At 32.7% G+C, this 18439-nt stretch overlaps 3 protein-coding genes and 1 long non-coding RNA gene across 6 annotated transcripts in view; 2 read left to right on the forward strand and 2 right to left on the reverse strand.

Moving 5' to 3' along the window:
* The first annotated feature begins 974 nt into the window (after positions 1-974).
* Positions 975-3106, forward strand: LOC105450841 (E3 ubiquitin-protein ligase RING1). Its single transcript, XM_011690906.1, has 4 exons — positions 975-1310; positions 1722-2097; positions 2229-2531; positions 2699-3106. Exons 1-4 carry the CDS (start codon positions 1068-1070, stop codon positions 2914-2916), a joined length of 1140 nt encoding a protein of 379 aa, XP_011689208.1. The 5' UTR covers positions 975-1067; the 3' UTR covers positions 2917-3106.
* A 2379-nt stretch (positions 3107-5485) lies between these two features.
* On the reverse strand, positions 5486-6555 carry LOC105450842. 2 transcript variants are annotated; one of them, XM_011690908.1, is made up of 3 exons: positions 6290-6555; positions 5895-6108; positions 5486-5805 (listed from the first exon to the last, which is right to left on the reverse strand). In XM_011690908.1, exons 1-3 carry the CDS (start codon positions 6303-6305, stop codon positions 5616-5618), a joined length of 420 nt encoding a protein of 139 aa, XP_011689210.1. In that variant the 5' UTR covers positions 6306-6555; the 3' UTR covers positions 5486-5615. The 2 variants fall into 2 exon arrangements, with proteins under 2 accessions (XP_011689210.1, XP_011689209.1); XM_011690907.1 differs by having other exon boundaries at positions 5895-6152.
* A 478-nt stretch (positions 6556-7033) lies between these two features.
* The window catches only part of LOC105450844, a 14150-nt gene continuing 2744 nt past the window's right edge, over positions 7034-18439 (forward strand). The window contains exon 1 of one of the 2 annotated variants that reach the window (XM_011690912.1): positions 7034-7221. In XM_011690912.1, the coding sequence (XP_011689214.1) occupies positions 7205-7221 (17 nt within the window). In that variant the 5' untranslated portion in view covers positions 7034-7204. Of the gene's footprint in view, positions 7222-12201; positions 12331-18439 lie in introns of those variants that run through there. The other variant, XM_011690913.1, reaches the window with a different exon arrangement.
* On the reverse strand, positions 10003-11034 carry LOC105450845. The gene is made up of 3 exons (XR_974501.1): positions 10676-11034; positions 10419-10525; positions 10003-10299 (listed from the first exon to the last, which is right to left on the reverse strand). It is a non-coding gene; the product is annotated as an uncharacterized LOC105450845 (long non-coding RNA).

The raw sequence follows: 18439 nt of genomic DNA on the forward strand, positions 1-18439 counted from the left end.
AGATGTGTATAAGAGTCAGGATGAATTATGTGGCTATTTTCTAAAAAATCGTGATTTTAATTAAAAATGGCCGAATTAATATGGCCGATTAAAACGTTATTTTATTGAAAATTGTTAAAATTTGTTTAATTAAAATATAGTTTGGTATAAATGTTATTGGACGATGTATGGAGTTTAATACGCACCGCGCGAAAAGCATCATTTTTTTGAAAATTTATTTTATATCAAAAATTAACATTTGTTTAATTAAAATGTAAATTGGTATAAATGTAATTCGGAGACGTATGGGATTTAATACGCAGCGCGCGCGAAGCGCGCGCCTGTTATGTATGCACTAGTGTAATAAAAAAATGAAATGTATGTAAATAAAAATTAAAGGATACGATTGAATTAAAATATCATTAAAATAAATAGTATGAAAATATATATAATCTATCAACTATAAATAAAAGAAACAGTAATTGCGAGTTTATAATTTAATTTATTGCATTTATAATTGGCTTATATTATTGCACTAAGTACCAACATTAAATAATAAATATCAATTAAGAATGCCAATTTCTCGTAAGAAATTAATTTATTATAGCAAAAGATTGATAAATTTTTCTGCTGCATTTATATAATTATTATTAATGATATATGTGCTTTAAGTGATATTCAATTGACACTATAGGTCTGTTTTTTTATAGCTGAATTAACTGGCTAGTTCAGAGTTTATTTTTTTTAAATAAACTGTGAACTAGTGCAGCAGTTCAGCTATAAAAACTGGCCTTATATATTTATCACAAACATAATCTCATAAAAGTAAAAAAATGTATACAATTACTCATATAAATTTAAAAAACTTACGAAATGAATCAAGATCCCAAGAACCGCGCTCGGAGCAGTCAAGTGTCGCGTGTATATGCGCATGTGCGGCAAAGTTACCATGGAATGGAAACGTGAAACTCGTTCCTGCGTTCGAGGCGTTAGTGCCGCCACCGACTGCTGCGAGGATACGGAGCGAGCGTCGCGTTGTGTACAGTCTGAATTGTTTGGTACAGTCACTACTTCGTATGTAATCCAAGATGGCATCCGCGGAACAGGTCGGCCTCAACAAGACATGGGAATTATCGCTCTACGAGTTACACCGCACTCCGCAGGATGCGATCACCGACAATACGGAGATCGCGGTCAGTCCGCGGAGTTTGCACAGCGAGCTCATGTGCCCCATTTGTCTGGATATGCTGAAAAAGACTATGACCACCAAGGAGTGCCTCCACCGTTTTTGTTCCGACTGTATTATTACGGCTTTACGGAGTGGTAACAAAGTACGTTCTTGACATAACAACAAACTATGTTTATGTATAACGCTGTGGATAATACCATTTCGTATTTTTCCTATCTGCGATTTGTATTTGCCTGTAAATCTTTCGTATAATATGTACATACAATGCAGGATGCGCGTATATGTCATTAGTTTATTTTTTGTTTATGGGAATATAAAGAGCTGTATTTTCGTTGCAACGGTTTTTTTTCCATGTGCATAAAACGGTAACAAAATTAGACTTGCCATAATAATTTTATGATCATGACATTACGTAATACGATTGTGTATCTCCAATAAAAATAGATACTATTTTTTACAAGTAGTGTGCCATTTATTGTACATTGAAATACAGGGAATTTGTTTGTGCTATTAATAATGCACTATTTTTATACTTTTGCGCTATTACTTACAGGAATGTCCTACATGCAGGAAGAAATTGGTTTCTAAAAGATCTCTCAGACCAGATCCAAACTTTGACTTGTTAATCTCAAAGATCTATCCGAGCAGAGACGAGTACGAGGCTCATCAGGAACGAGTTTTGGCTAAATTGAATAAGTCACATTCACAAGCTGCACTCGTTAACTCTATTACGGAAGGTATTAAGCTACAAAGTCAGAATCGTCCGCAACGTTCGAGAAAGAACGCCAATGAATCTGAAAATGCAAGCAACGCGACGTCTTATAACAATACACCAAATATTAGCGCACCTACCACACCAAATCCATCTACAAATATAGCAAATCAAAGTGATTCCTCTCAGAGTGCTACAGGACCTCTGAATAGCGGAGGTAAGACTGCTCAGAGTACCAACATTGTTTCTCAATCTAGAAATAGCCTCAGCCTTTCTCAGCCAAGTTTGTAACAGTGTGTATAAATTTGTAATTTTTATTTTACATCAATTACTTTTATGTTTATCTAGGAACAACCTCTAGAAACTCTACCACACCATCGCCAAACCCTGCAAATCAAATCCCAAAACCATCAAAACGGCAAAAAAGTTTACAAAACTCTGAGAATGATTCTTCCAGCGCAGAAGCCGAGACTGGCGGTGGTGACTCCATGGTTGACACTGAAGGTGAAGGTCCTAGTGAACCTTTGATGCTTAACGAAATTGAACTTGTCTTTAAACCACATCCTACAGAGATGGCAGGTGATAATTCTTTAATAAAAGCGTTGAAGGAGAACAGTATTCGCTACATAAAAACTACAGCAAATGCCACAGGTGAGACATTTTACAAACATGTAATTAAAGAGAGAAAAAATTGTATGTTTAAAAAAAAGCTAATAAATATTATAAACATAAATATGTAAAACGCGTTAAATTATAAAACAAGAAAGTGAACTTTTTTAGTAGAATATAGAATGACGAATTATTTTTCTTTTTTGCAGTGGACCACTTAAGTAAATATTTGGCAATGCGCTTAACGTTAGATTTGGATACTGAACTATCAGAATCAGATAGACTATTAAATTTCTGTATCTATATCGCGCCTTCACCCGGGCAGCTTGTGGTACTAAGTGGCTCACAAACGTTACGACAAGTAAACGATAAATTCTGGCGTGTCAATCGACCTTTGGAAATGTATTACTCATGGAAGAAGACCTAGGGAAGGCCTCAAAAATATCAATCGGACGAGAGCTAGTTGCACCACGCTTCAAAGTAAAGAATGAATTGTAATTCATATTATGTGGAATACAGTAGAATATATGAAATACCGAAAACACTACTATCATTGTTGTATTGTACTGTATTTCCACGCTTTTAATTTGATTCAATATTCAATAAGGTAATATTCATACTCATCGACAATGGTGCAATTTTTACCTCTATAAAACCGGTTGCCAGTAATGATTTTGTTAATAAGAATTGAACAGGGCAACTAGAACTTTTATGAAACTGATTTAAGCGGCATTGTACATCTCGATTTTACGCCATTCGAAACGGCATATAGCATGCAATAATTATATCTGATAGGCAAAGTTATTTATAAATATCTTTTATTTATTATGTTTCATTTAGATATATTTAATAGTGTTATTTTATTTCTTTATTATGTTGCATTTACATATAATATGATATTATTTTTAGAATAAAATCATATTTTTTTGAAATAGTAAATTTGAGAATTTTATGCCAAAAAGAAATGAGATAATTATGTAATATTTTTTTACATTATCTTATTGACTGTCTGATAATTGATGCACAAGAAACTATTAAAATAGTAGCTCATATCATTAATGTCAATAATAAACTCAGTGAATGATAAGAAATTCATGAACAATTAAATAATTCATTTTTTTCTTTTGCATTACGATATATGTATTATAGATAATTAAACGAGTATGTTGGCATTATATATTTAATCTATTGAATATGCATTAAAATATCTACTTGCGAATGTCTCAATTTTTATGTTAATAACTTATGAATGAAGTTTATATTATATTTAATTTTATGTAATATTATACAAATTATATATAAATTTTTTAAAAATTTATTAGAAACTTGGCCTTTACGTTAATCATAAAATTACCGTTGACAATTTCAGCATTAGAAAAGTTATTTCCAGAATTTTGAAAGGAGCTAAATAAATTTATTGAAAAATGGCAGCATTTATTTAATGCTGACTTAATTTATATTTGTAAGTGGACGCAAATCTTGCAAGGATGTACAATTGTCGCTTAAATTTAAATTAAACTATAACATTTGACAAATTTGTATGCAGATGTGTATGAAACTATGAACCGAATTGCAATTACCATTTCACATTATACAAAATAATATCTACAGAAGTTTTATGTACGTTTGTAAAGGGTATATGTTATATTCACACATATTCATACATGTTGTCCCGTCATTCAATGGTCTTAATAATCGTTAATTTATTTAAATGATTCTCCCAATCACGTGGACCATGCTGTATAGTTTGCAGAAAAAGAATAAATCTATGTATATACAAATGTCTACTTCTACATAATTGATTCTGCATACACATTTTTGTCTAGTTTTGTAAATACTATATGTTTCTAAATTCTTTAAACTTTTTTTAAATTGCTCTGTATGTCGTACACATACGTGCACAATTTGTATTTGTATTTAAATTGTCTTACGAGATTTCATATATGATTAGTTAAGGCAAATGGTATATGAAATTCATAGCTTTCAAATTTTATCGAGCATAATATTTGCATTTGCATGTGTTGATTTCTATGGCAGATACACACACAATGAAGAGAATTAACGATAACAAAATTAAATATCAGGCGGGTTTTATTGCTTTGAATCGCCATACTTTGTATTTGATTTAGAATTAAAGCTAGCTAAGAATATTCCTCGCTCTACCAATATAGGATTTGCTTGTTAATAAAACACATCTATCCGCGCGACCCTGCAGGCATCCCCGTTTTGGTAGTTAGCTGTTCGCTTTCGTTAAAGATACATGGAATTCGTCTTTACGCTGGATGGAATAATCGATAAGTACCACCCTACCATGCATCTCCCCTTGAATTTTCATTGAAGCGAAAACAATACGTACGCCAGTCTTTAACTGACAACACAGGCCTTTTTTCGGGGAAAAGCTGCACACGACTATTTTTTTATTATATTAATTTATCCTTTTTATCTTATTGTACTAGAAATATTAATTTTATGTAGAGACAATCAGAGAAGCGAAAAATCAAATACGGCTGTGATTGCACATTGAGAATTTCCGGTCGTTCGTCACTTAAAACTTATTGTTAGATTACTATATTTTCATGTGTATACCTGTATGATTCATCTAGACCTAATTAATTATTCCAGTAGCGGGATTTGTAATAGTCCGGCAACGCTTAATTACGACATAACACCATGCAAACTAATGGCCACGGCTCTTAATTAGCGCGCCAGAATGAATACCGAAATGAATTCTGTCTCGTGACTTTGCAACTTGAATAATAATCAATACAACATGTCGTTGCAACATTACGTTATCTTTCTAGAAAAAAGATCAGATTATTGCACAATTTTCCGATTATAACAAATAACAATTACAAGAAGTATATTTTCCAATTAATTTCTCTTTTTTGGCAAGGCCCAAATTAAATCTTGAAAAAAAATAAAAGTATATTTTATATTTTTTCATCAAAACATACTAAATCTTCAATAAGCTAATGTAGAAATTTCACAAAATATAGTATGGCATTCTCTTTTTGCTCAGATATTCTTTAATTACAGCTTTCATAAATTTTTATACATTAATATACCATATTGTTTCGAATGAAATAGATTTTTCAAAGCTCATGCTTTAAGTTGAGCAATAGGATTTCAGAATATTAACGATATATTATGAGGCTCCTTGTACCACAGTGGATAATCCGAGGAACTTCGATTTCCGTCAGGAATTGAATTTTTAGATAGAAATTGATTCAACCTAAAGTTGGACGGCTCTACTGTCTTCTTCAGAAGAACTGACACCTGTCGCATGTAATCTTCCATGTCAGTTGCTTTTTCTAATCTAAAGAAAAATTTTCGGTCCAAAAATCTTTTCTCAACAATTTACAAATATTTTTAATCATTACTTTTATAGGGAAAAAATATTTTTACTTGTGCACCATCTGCCTAGTAAATTCTAATCGATGTGATCTGTTAATCATCGTTGTTTCTTTTTTTTTTAAATGGTTATTGCAATATATTTTTCCTGCATCATCCCAAAGACCATAAAAATTTCCAAAATGCACTGCTGCATTTTTAGGGGCTTTTGTGATAAAGTGTGGTTGTTTAATTGTCATAGATGATTTGTAATTTTTGTTTGATGTCGCTGAAACGGTTGAAAATATATATTTTGATTTCTTCCTAGAACACCTAAAAGAAAAGTTAAAAAATAATCATAAAATTAAGTAAAATTTAATTTATAATATAAATAAAATGTATTATTAAATATAATATAAATATATTTTATTTATAAGCAGTTTTGTTTATTTCATCTTAATATTACTCACGCAGTATTATTGACATTTGAAGTTGATAAGGATAGGTTATTGGATTGTATAGATATTTTAGATCGATAATTTCTAGACATTTTTTTACAGAATTTGGGTTTGCGTTGCTTGAACATTTTGATCTTAAATCGTTGGAATATATTATCCAATAAGTTGAAAACCACTTGAAAATTTCAACAAATTAATAAATATTTTGTTGAGATAAATCGTATTACGTCCTGAATTTTTTGTTATTGTTTTGTTTGTCAATTAAAATCATATACATCTTTTTATTTCATTAGCAAAAGACATACGGTACTACAAATTGTTTGCCTTTTCTAATCTTTTTATCTATTATTTTTAATGAAACTAGAATTTCCTAAGAATTTTAAAGATTTAAATTTTTTTTGCTAATAATAAGTTTGATAGGTGTAATTTTAAAATTTTTAAGAGATCTGAAATTTATATATTTAATTGCATATATTTTACACGCGTTCAAAATTGTTCGAAATAAATGAATTTTCTATTGTAAAAATTTAAGAATCATATGTATAAATTTCTTAATATCTAATTAACAATTAAAAGAAATTTGTTTATTGCATAGCGCTTATTTAGACATGGTAAAATTTACAAGTGAAAGACTTGTGTGGCATCGCGACAATCGGCTTTTCAAACGAAGCTTCGGCCACCTTCGGTGCTCACCGACATACTTCGTGCGACTCCACTCGCGTACTCAGACTAGTCACTCTGTCTGATGTCAGCGAGAGTCCAGTGGAATCCAGTCGTTGTCGCGCGCTGGTTTCGTTTACATCGGATTTGTGGTCGATTCAGTGTTTCAGTGCAAATTTTATAAACATACCGGTTGAAATTCACTTACGCACGATACCAATACAGTATATTATTATTGTTGTGAGTTTTCGTAAATCGCTGAAAAATATGTATAAAGAATTTAGGTAAGATTTTAAGATTATCTTAATATTATCTTTTTTACCAAGATTATTTTTTAATCCAAAGTAAAATTATTTTTTTATTTTCATAAAATATTACTTTAATTCGCTCAAATATTAATGCATTCCGTATGTAAATATAGAAAATGAAGAATTTTGATAAAAGTTATTTGTAAATGGTTTCTTTTCATTATATACATATATACATATATATATATATATATATATATAGTATATATATAATTTATATCTGTAAGAGTAATTTATAAAAATAATAACGGAACAAGAGCAATCAATTTAATCATAAATATCCATAATAAAATTAGTTTTCTAAAATGTGACATTTACAAGTGTATGATTTTATATATTTTACACATTATTAATAATATTCTCATAATTTTCTTCAATATTGACACTTTGAGTGACGTTCCCTATATTGTGTACCTCTTTAAAGCACGTTTCAAGCGTAGTCAATGCAAACGTCACGAGCACTTCCTGTTGCACCTACATTTCATATACTTATCACGTTTTTTTATACAAATACTCATGGTTTTTTTATAGGTATATACAAAATTTGCTCGATGATAGACTTGCATAATACATATTCCAATTTGGAAACATATTTTATAATATGTGATTTAGATTTATAATATAAAAATTTCTTTTCGAGCTTCTCCTTTTTCATGAAAACTAAATATGTGCAAACCTAGGAACATATTTGTGAGGCACAGTCAATCTTTGATTCGTTTTGCTTGAAATTGAATTTGACAGTCAAACGCACGTGACATTTGTTTAATGATCGAGTTTGAATTTTAAGTAACTGGAAAAACCTTCCGTCTTTGCTATCATTTAACTATTCGTTTACGATCTCGGCATTTTGCTGCGATATGTAGGATATTGGAAACCCATAAACGATGTGTGCGTACACGATGAAGTAAGTTTACCCAGACGCACCTCCAATATCCGATAAATTTTAATACAGCAATAATTCCGACGTATCCCATCGCGCGTAATATTGACTTTCCGCCTCTTCGGCCACTCCACTCGTTCTCTCCTCACCCCGCTTCCGTCTCGCTCATTCTTGTTCATTTCATCATTTTTTCTCTCTTCCTTTTTATCCTTATTGCGCCTGGCTCTGCTGCATTCTTTTTCTTTAGGCTTTAGGCAACGTCGAGACAGATGGTTATTTTCAGGAACTTTTATTACAAGATACATTGCTTTAATATAACGAATTTATTATATTAAAGCGATAATCTTTCATCTCATATATCTGAAAGATCAAGAAAATTATTATATAAATTAATTATATAATTATTTACAAGTGTCGCTTTTGTCCAATTATTATACATAGTTTGTGTCCAAGTGGACGCCCAGAGTCTATCGGAGTATGGTCAATATTAACTTCGAATGGAATCAGACAAACGCAAGAAAGTATTGATCGAGACTGTTTGCTGTAAGGCTTTCGAATTACACGATGCGTAAATCGTCATTAAGCTTTCACCTTTTTGCGTTACCTTTACACGCGTAGATCGAAGATCTAGCGATCGTATTTTCAATTGCATCACTAACCGCATCATCGATCAGCCGTCATGGTCCGATGATCTACCTTTAATAAACCATAGTGACGTTCAATAAACGTAGTTTGGCGGTTTATTATCGGGGACGATAGAGTCTGAAGTGAGATCGTGTTCAATACACTTTGAATAACGGTATATAAATATCAGGAAGAGATATAAAAAAAAACATCCACGAATATATGGCTAAAATAATACAAATAAGATAAAATAAAAATCGTCGGATTAAAAAAAATAAAAATTGATACATGCTTTTAATGTACTACTTACATTCAAATGAAATGTTGCAAAAAGTTTTTAATTTGAAACATTTTCGTGTAAACGCATATTAAACACGAATGCAAAAGATATTGCATGTTAATTATTACTTGTTAGTATAAAAAACTTTTTAATGATCCTTCAGTAACTAAATAGCGGATAAAAATTCTCGTATTTATAGCGTGACATCGCGTCGTTTCATACTAACATCTCACGAGAACTATATGCTATATATATACCGACGCGACGAATTTCTGAGAGGCCGTGTAATTTGGTATTATAGGGGTACAAGTGCATTTTTCCTTTTTGTTAGGGGTCGTCACTACGTGCTACTACACACGCTCGCTCGCGTCATTTTTCTCCGTGCGGGCAATCGCCGGTAAGGGTACCATCCGCTTCGTGTGTTAATCACCGACTACAGAGGGTGGAAAAGACTAGGCATCGTTGCGAGGGGGAAAAAATGAGCGAAAGAAGAAAGGTGGTGCAAGCGCATAAGCCTGAAGAAATCCCTCTGAGCGCGTTCTAAACATGCAGAGTCGATTTATTTTTCTTTTGCGCGCTGTGCATGTCAAGGGCATAATAAACATCCCCGTAGCGGATTATTATACGGACGATGAAAACTTTGCGCGATGCCAAGTTTTTCTCTGTAATTTGCACTTGCGCCACACGACGCGACGGGTCCTCTTAATTATCTTCACGTTCCTTCATTAAAAAACACAAGTGTATTTCGAACGGGTTGTTCTCGCGATATAAGTAAAAGTTATATATTATATGTGCTGGTGCATACTAGTATAACATTATTTGACAAAATACTAGGACAAAACAAATTCCATAAAAATACATATGTAATTAGTTTCTTTAGCAAACATAAAATATTAAAGCGACACATATAAGAACAAATTTGCCTTTTATCGCGTTACATAATGGTTAATCACATTATGCATAAATAAATAAATTTTAGGCAAGTGTTTTTATTATATCAAAATCTTTTAAAATTGTATCGTAAGTGAATGATATATCTGAAACCTATGTCTTTATTAAATATTACGCGAACTACATTCCATGCGGTATTTGTACGTGCTGTATGCGTGCATATGTGATGAGAAAGAGAGAGAACAGGTTAAGACTATTTCCAGGCAGGTCTATTCGTTGTGTTAGGAGACCCTCGAGTAAAAGAGGAGTGAATAGAACATGGGGTGGCATTTCGATTGGGACATGCGATATATTATGTGTCCGCCACATACATACGTGCCTGCAACGTACGTAAGTGGACGCATAAATAAGATCGTAAATGTGTGTCTAACGGTGTGAGCCGATCGGCATGCGAGCAATGCGAACATGCATATTTTTATCGATTTTGAACATTTTTACCATCTTTCACATTTTTTTTCTTCTTTTTCTTTTTTGCCTTTCTTTATAATTGTCATCCTTAATGTCATCTTCCTCTTCTACTTTCTAGTGTTTTTTTTTACACATTTCTGTATAACGATTATGTTTATTAATGTTTTAAATACGCTATGAAAAATTAATATATCAATACATATTTGATTAAAAATATGAGAAAGCAGATATATAGTATTTTTTACATGAAAAAGTTACAACCTTTAATACGATTTTGTTACTCATACCTTCATCTTGGTGCTACGGATAGCTGCTCTTCCTTCCGTGAAATCGTGTCCAATCGTAATTAATGGCAATTAGTCGGTGGTAAAGTGGACTGCGCGGATGCAGCAAGCATCAGAGACAGTATCACGATGCAAATACAGAAATTCTCCTCATATGGAACGAATTGCAAATAGCAGCTTTTACTGTAGGATTATCGCAGACTGGAGGGCTCAGGAAAAACGATACTCCTACGTATCACAGAAATAATTGCAGGCTATAATTGCATCTGTGAACATACAGCAATGTACGCGTGTATATCCGCATTTTATTGATATATTAAATCCTGCGTGATGACGTTAGTACATGTACGAAATATCACGGTAATGACGATAATGATGACGGTAGACAGTTGACGGTAGTTCTTTCGAGAGTCATTCTAATTCTAATTTATCTTAAGAACTTGGATATTGTTTCTATATTATATATTATGGAGTATACATATACAATTATCATTGTACCATCTTTTATATGTGTACTTTAAAGTAACGTACATACGTTCTTTAATTCAACGTCTTTCATTCGCTGCCTATCTTTTCCCATGTTTATGGGAACGCACGCTGCAATTGAGGTCTCATCAAGTCGGACACGAATATTTCTCTCACCGTATCGCGAAGATTGATCGTCTCTTCGGAAAATTCCTTCTGTTTAGGTTGAACTTATCACTACGTATACAACATCCTTATACGAATATAGTGACATAATAGGCAAACGTCCAGGCCGATGCACCGTTATGCAGAATGGTGCTGAGGTCAAAGAGTCGATATGGATGGAAAGGGAAGAAGCGCGGAGTCTGCGATTCGTTTGGAGATGCGTTGGGTACGCTCGTTCGACTGGTACACTCATGAATATTTTAGCAGTTACAAAGCGAAGCGATGTAGGAAACAACCGCGTAAATTTTCCCATTCAAACAAATAGATGAATATTTTCAGCACTTAGAATTGTTCATACCACGAAAATTCAGCAGAAATACTTTGATAGTACTGATATTTGAGAGAATTAAAAGAATATAATTTCACATTTTATTTTGAAATTTTTAACGTGACGTAATATACGCGTTTTTTAAAAGAAATCTGAAAAATTAATAATATAACTCAAAAATTTATATTTAAACGTAAACCTCTTTCTTTGTTATGTATATTATATGTGCGATTTAGTTTCAAACGAAAAATTGTCGTAAAATATTTTTATTGAACACAGGCAACTAAAATACTTTTTATTTGTCTTGAAATGTATACTAAATTATGATTAGTAATTTTATTTCGAAGAAACAACTGCTATACTGCTTTAAAGAGACTGTAGATAATCGTAATTCGAGGTTATTTAAATCGAGGTTGTTGACATTGATTTAATAAACATCAATAGGTTGTTCCTGAACGACCATTCGATACGAGCACGTGCGCGTACTCAAGTATTATGCGTGTGCACGCTCTCGACTCGCACGCGCTGCTTGACATAGCACTACGGCCATTAGTGCCATTTGATAGATACTTCAGTATACCTCTTACGAGATTGTTGAACCTTCGTGATCGACAAATCGCCGCTGTGAAAATACTGGTGTTTTTGAATTACGTGATAGAACTCAATTGATCGCAAAACGATCCGATAGATGAAATGGCGTGTAAGTTTATCGATTAACCGTTAATTTCTTTGCACCACTATATATTCAGTTATCTCTCTAAACTTTATGAAATAACAATGACAAGGAAAATATAAAGACGATAATTTAGTTCTTTGGCTGATAATTTTTATCACGAAAAGGAAGAGAAAAAGAATGAAGGGGATAAAAATTTTATTTCCGTAATTTTTTTTAATCTTTAAATTTTATCTATGATTTAAAAAAAAATTTGGAGTTATAGGAAGAAACAATCACTTCCTATAAAGCTGTGCAGCATATACGTCTCCAATTATCGGTGATAACGGCATCTCGCATCTTTTCTTTCTTTTTTTACCCTTTTTAGAGTTTCTTTCCCAGTGTTCTTCCTCAGTGCAAAGCGTATAATCAAAGTTTATTGCCGAAGATACGTAATGACAGGGTTAGGCTTAGCGCGAAATTAACGATCTGGGTCTGGACCTTTAGGCATTGTACAGATTTCTGACCGCGCAATTAGATTATACGTATTTAATAACATAAATATTCGAGAATCTCTTTGTATGAAATTTGTATGAAATCATATTTTCTCTCTATTTCCACGCTTAATTATTAAAAATAATATTGCAAAAATAAGATCGTAAATGTTTATCGTGTGAATCTTATAATTAGATTGCGAATTTCTATGCAAATATATATATATATTTTTTTTAAAAACGTGATCTAAAAAAATTTTTTTGTTTATCATACTATTTGTCCCCTTTTTACATTGAAATGCATATCGATATATATTCCTATATTATTTAATAAATATAAATATGTTATAAATGTATTACAAATACTTTAAACCTCAATTATAAATTTTTTCTTTTAAAATTTAATTAATAAATTTATGCATAAAAATTTGCAATTCTCTTGTATAACTTCATATATCACACAATACATATCAATTATTTAAGTCGATTATTGTTGGTTCAACACATTTGACGATTTAGACAGCGGCAATTTAGTTAACTAGAATCAAACATATGTAGACAGTTTACCGGTTAAATCCTTTCTCTGTTTTTTTTTAACCAAGCGCAGCTCGATTGAGCATGAGTTAAAACTTGTAGGAAACAGAAAGAAAAAAAAACGAAGGGAGAGGACAAAAGAGATTCTTGGGACAAATGGAGAAGATGGCGAGAAGAAAGCAGTGGAGGAAGAAAAAATATTGAACGGATCTTTCGTGGCTTGCTGCTTCAAGTTCAGACTCGATCTTTATATTCTCGTTTCTTTATGGCATAGCTTTTTATTATTTAGGATAGACATAATATTTTCTATTCTATCTTTCAAGCTCTAAAAGATTTGTTGAAAATTATAACAAGATTGATAAATTAATCGATAAACTAGCAATTATTTGTTCCTCTACGTTCGGTTTCATTATTTTATGTAGTTCCTTGTGCAATAATCAAAAGAATGCAATCGCTCCTGCGTGCGAACAGGAGGAAGCTTGAACAGAATGGTAAATGGTGCGCGTGAGAACGAGATTCTCGAGATCGTTCACACTTCCTTGTATGATCGGCACCGACATATAAGGAACTCCGTTAAAATAGTTCTTCACTCTTGTCACGTTCTTGATGCGTACAACGAGGTGTCTACATTGTAGCTTATCGCGGACATTCATTATAAAGAAATAACTATACAGAGTAATAATAAATAAATGCAATATTATTTACTTGTGCTTGTACTTTATATTGTATTTTATATTCGTATGTTTTTATATATTGACTTATTGATAAAATAATATAAATTTCGTAATTTTGTATTACATGAAATTCTATAATCATATTTTGCAATTTTTGCTGAATGAAACTACATAAAATAAATACAATTCTCTCTCTCTCTCTTTCTCTCTCTCTCTCTCAGATAATTTAGAAAAGAATTATAAAGTCAATTTATATACAAAGTTGTATTTTTACACAAAGTTTGTACATAATATCTTTATGATATTCTTTGGTAGCTACTTTATTTTATCATTTAAGAGTTTAGATAAATTTACAAAAACCGTTGAGAAATTATTTACTAAATATTGTTTCTTATATTTAGTATGTAATAAAATTCTTCACTTGGCAACGCTGCGTTATGCGAGACAGCAAGGACTGACTCCAAGTCTAAGTCCAGATCTGGACCCGCACTGAAGCCAATTATACAGCTTAGTCAGGATTCCAGTCTTCGGACTGTCCACATCCATTTAGAACGAGTTTTCACTGATCCTCGCTTGATGACAAACAATTTATTTTTTTTGTAAAGTTATGATTAAAACGAGTAACAAGTTAATGTATGTAACGAGACGTTAACGATCAAATGATTGTCATGTTTTCGTTACAGATCATAACGCAATGTTTATGGTTCTCGCGTAATCCAATTAGTTAATTAGAGAAATGTACATACATCTCCACAAGCATGTAACTACGCCAATTAGCGCATCTGGCAACGCAGAATGTCCGCCAGAGATTCGCTTTGACGAAACCTCAGCTTCCAAGTCGAGGAAAGCAATCTTCCAAGTCAAGACTTGGTTTCCTCGATCTTTAGAAACAAAGGACCAATGCGTAAGACTACGTACTTAAGATAATCGAGTTTCTTGTGCGTAGACGACGAAAGGGCTACGTGACTGAAACAATAGTCAAGGGAACCTAAGTTTCTTCTTATAGTTTGCGTTAGTTTGTGTTTAGAAAATAAATTTTCTCTTTTTTCCCATTTACTCATTCTTCCAATATTTATAATATATATTTTTTAATATAAAATACACTATTTCCAATATTTAAAATATTTTCAAAAACTGTTTTTATATACGTCGCGTCCTAAGAGTTATTGAAAATTTTTCACTGTAATCGTGATCGTAATCTAAACAGTAACGTGAACAGCAAATTACTAATCGCAAGAAAATGAGAGAGTATAATAAAATCGACCTCTCTCTCTCAGATTAATTAATAATGCGTACCACACGACTTTAATAGTTAAACTAATTCTAAAATGATAAAGCGTAGCGCGTGTTGATTGCGAAGATTAAAGCAAGTCTTTGATTATATGGGAAGTAAAGTTATTACAGCTCTTCCTAACGAGAGTCATTCACGCTAATACGTCTACTGTGGACGTTCCTCTCGCGCCCGTCATTACCCTCGGTACAAACGGCAAGAAGTATGTCGCTCGTTACTTCCGTGCTCCTTCCATTCAAGATCCGCTTGGAACTTAAGGACATGCCTGGGCATACGGCCATCCACGTTTTTCCGCGGCTTTCGTTCTATCCTTTTTTTTCCTCTTCCACGTCTGTCTGCTCGCCAATGTCGTTCCCTGGCAGTGGCTTGTGGATTTAATGAGCCGTAAGGGAATGTCAGTGCTATATAAGGTTGACACGGCGCGGAATCGATGATGTCGTTCCAGCGGCCACTATTGCCGCGATTTCATTCCTTCCTACCGATTTTTATTTCTTTTACGTAACCTATACTCACACCAACAATAATTGCAAAATTGCTAGACCGATCGCGGTACTTGTAGTAATAACAAATATACTTCTTGTCGCTTTAATCTAGCGTGAGCTACCTAAATGATATTTTCTGTCATAAAAAAGTGATATTTTAATTTTTTCGCAACTTTATTAGATTATATAATTACAGGAAATACACATTTATAAAGATTGGTTTTGCCTTAATGCACAAATCAGTAATTAATAATCAATAAATAATCTGATTTTACGATAATCTATGACAATCAGTATACGTTTTCATGTATATGTTTCTCACAACAAACACAATTTAAATTTGCTTCATATGGAAATGCTTTATATAGAAAATTTACATGGAAATTCTTCCAAATTTGTTGGAGAAACCAAACCGGTTATCAACCGGTTTACTGCTTATATTTTGAATTCCTTTTTAGACCAGAAAAGACAATATTCAACTGCCAATGCGAGAATGTTGAGTTTTGAACATCTTTCCATGGCAAATAGTTCACGAATGTTAAAATGTTGCCTTGATTTATAATATGAAAAACAGTGTCTATATACATTTACAGGTATACGTATAATTATATTATTATTTTCAATATTATACTTCCTAAGAAAAATCGGTTCAACAGTTTATATATTTATAATTTTATATTTCTGCGAATGGGAGACATAATTTGATTTTCGCATTAGATTTGATATGAGTTGTAATTTTGCGGAAATAATCAATTATAAATTATTAAATTCTCGACTTTTCAAGAGGAGAAACTTATAATTAAAGCAGGCTAAGAACCAAAGGATAATTTGCAGCGTGTACCGATACGCTAATAATTGACATAATTGGGATTGCGTGCGCTCAATTTTGAAGAATATTATGTGGGATATATGTTTATCCAAAAGGCTGTAATGTTTCCTTAATGACGCAACAAGTACCAAAAAAAACGGACAATTTAGCCTGGAGGGTTTGACGATTGGAAACCTCTCATATTACGTCGGAATAAGTTAAATTATCGAGCAAAATAACGGTATTTGAGACAAGTTACATCAATATCAGTTTTTATATTTTTTATTTATTTTTTATCTATTTTAACTTTTAAAACAAATACTAAATATGTATATCTTAAATTCTCCTTATGTAACGACACACGGTACATTGTAAATTACAAGACAGCGCGAAGCGCAATCTGAAAAGCGCCATCGCGTGAAATTAAAATCCAGATTCCATCAATTCACTTTCTTTATCTTGGCTCTGAAAGCGAATAGATTTCGTCAGTTCCATGCAGGATGGATAGCAAGATCTATCTTGGACAGGAAGGAAGAACTTAATTACATCATGTTAGAATGATAAATGCAGTTCGAGTCAAGGCCCACGCGGGCATTGAGATTTGGTGCATTGAAATTTATGAGTAGTGTGTCTTGTCTCTTTCTCTTTATAAGTCCAACATGGATCGGATACGAGCGCTCTGTAAATATAACTTTTTAACGTAACTATACAAAGGATTGTTATAAATAACATTTAAATTGTCTTGTATGTTATTATAGAATTGGAGAATCTTTCAGATAATTTTAACACATCTTATGTCGGTACTTTTCTTACTTTTTGTCCAGACAATAAAAGATTTCCTCTCTCTCATTATACATTTCCTACGTAATATAATACATTATCTCATTTATATGAGTATTGTATTCGTGTAATATATTCGCATGAACCCGACGGGATATACAGTCAGTCTAGAAACTTATCTACTACTATATAACTATGTACATTTTATACTACACTACTACATACTTTACTACTACGTAACTAGCAAGAGTACGTGAAATATGATGATCCACAAACATTGAAGCAACTTCTCTCGAAAGGTGCTTTTCACACCTCACAGGCATGAAGGGTCACAGACCGATAGACTTGGGTCTTTCAATAAATATTTGAAATACCTATAACCACATGGTCGAACGAACGGATTAACATGCTTTACACGTACATTGATAAAATGCGAGGCCAGCGAAAATTAGCATAGTTGCATATAGTTAGCAGTCAATAACTTTCGAAAGAGAGTCAAACCATTTGATGATCCGTTGATGATTAGATCGAGTTAAAAGTCGAGAGGTAAAACGGGCAGCCGGCACGCTGCCGCCACTCCAGTCGAACGGATGATCATGAAGATTAATCTCCGATCGCTGCAAGATGCCAACGTTGGTATTCCTTTTCATCCGTCATTCTGGCCAGGCGTTGCCTTTCCATCTCTCCACCAATACGTTAGATTTCCGACTGTGAACTTTTCTCACGCATACCTGTATGCGTGCAGTGCACGTGCTCGCACTCCGCGGTTACTTTCCGTTCCTCTTATTCTTCTTCTTCACACTCCTCGAGCTCTTCCCTCGTCAGGTTAATCTGAACTTTCTTCTTCGAGCATCGAATCCTCTTCCGCGTTCTTTCGAGCTGCTGCGCGTGCACTTTCCTGCAACATGGTATCATATTGTTTTCCTCGAATGTCCAAGTGCTGTTCTATACTTGAACGTAGAATAGCGAATAGAATCATTAGGAAAATATAACAATAAAGATATTTATTCATTTATTCTGTTTATATATTTATCTTACATATATATATAATTGTATAGTTATAAAATTACTATCATATACATATATATGTATAT

This window comes from Wasmannia auropunctata, unplaced genomic scaffold (genome assembly GCF_000956235.1).
Source record: "Wasmannia auropunctata unplaced genomic scaffold, wasmannia.A_1.0 LD336055.1, whole genome shotgun sequence".
In the NCBI taxonomy this organism is placed as follows: Eukaryota; Metazoa; Arthropoda; class Insecta; order Hymenoptera; family Formicidae; genus Wasmannia; species Wasmannia auropunctata.

Excerpts from the sequence above, each read along its gene's own strand:
- LOC105450841 (XM_011690906.1), top strand. The coding sequence starts at position 1,068 with ATGGCATCCGCGGAACAGGTCGGCCTCAACAAGACATGGGAATTATCG. Across the intron at positions 1,311-1,721 it reads CTTTACGGAGTGGTAACAAA|GAATGTCCTACATGCAGGAA; the intron begins GTACGTTCTTGA and ends TATTACTTACAG. Across the intron at positions 2,532-2,698 it reads AACTACAGCAAATGCCACAG|TGGACCACTTAAGTAAATAT; the intron begins GTGAGACATTTT and ends TCTTTTTTGCAG.
- LOC105450842 (XM_011690907.1), bottom strand. The coding sequence starts at position 6,405 with ATGTTCAAGCAACGCAAACCCAAATTCTGTAAAAAAATGTCTAGAAAT. Across the intron at positions 6,153-6,289 it reads TCAAATGTCAATAATACTGC|GTGTTCTAGGAAGAAATCAA; the intron begins GTGAGTAATATT and ends CTTTTCTTTTAG. Across the intron at positions 5,806-5,894 it reads ACTAGGCAGATGGTGCACAA|ATTAGAAAAAGCAACTGACA; the intron begins GTAAAAATATTT and ends ATTTTTCTTTAG.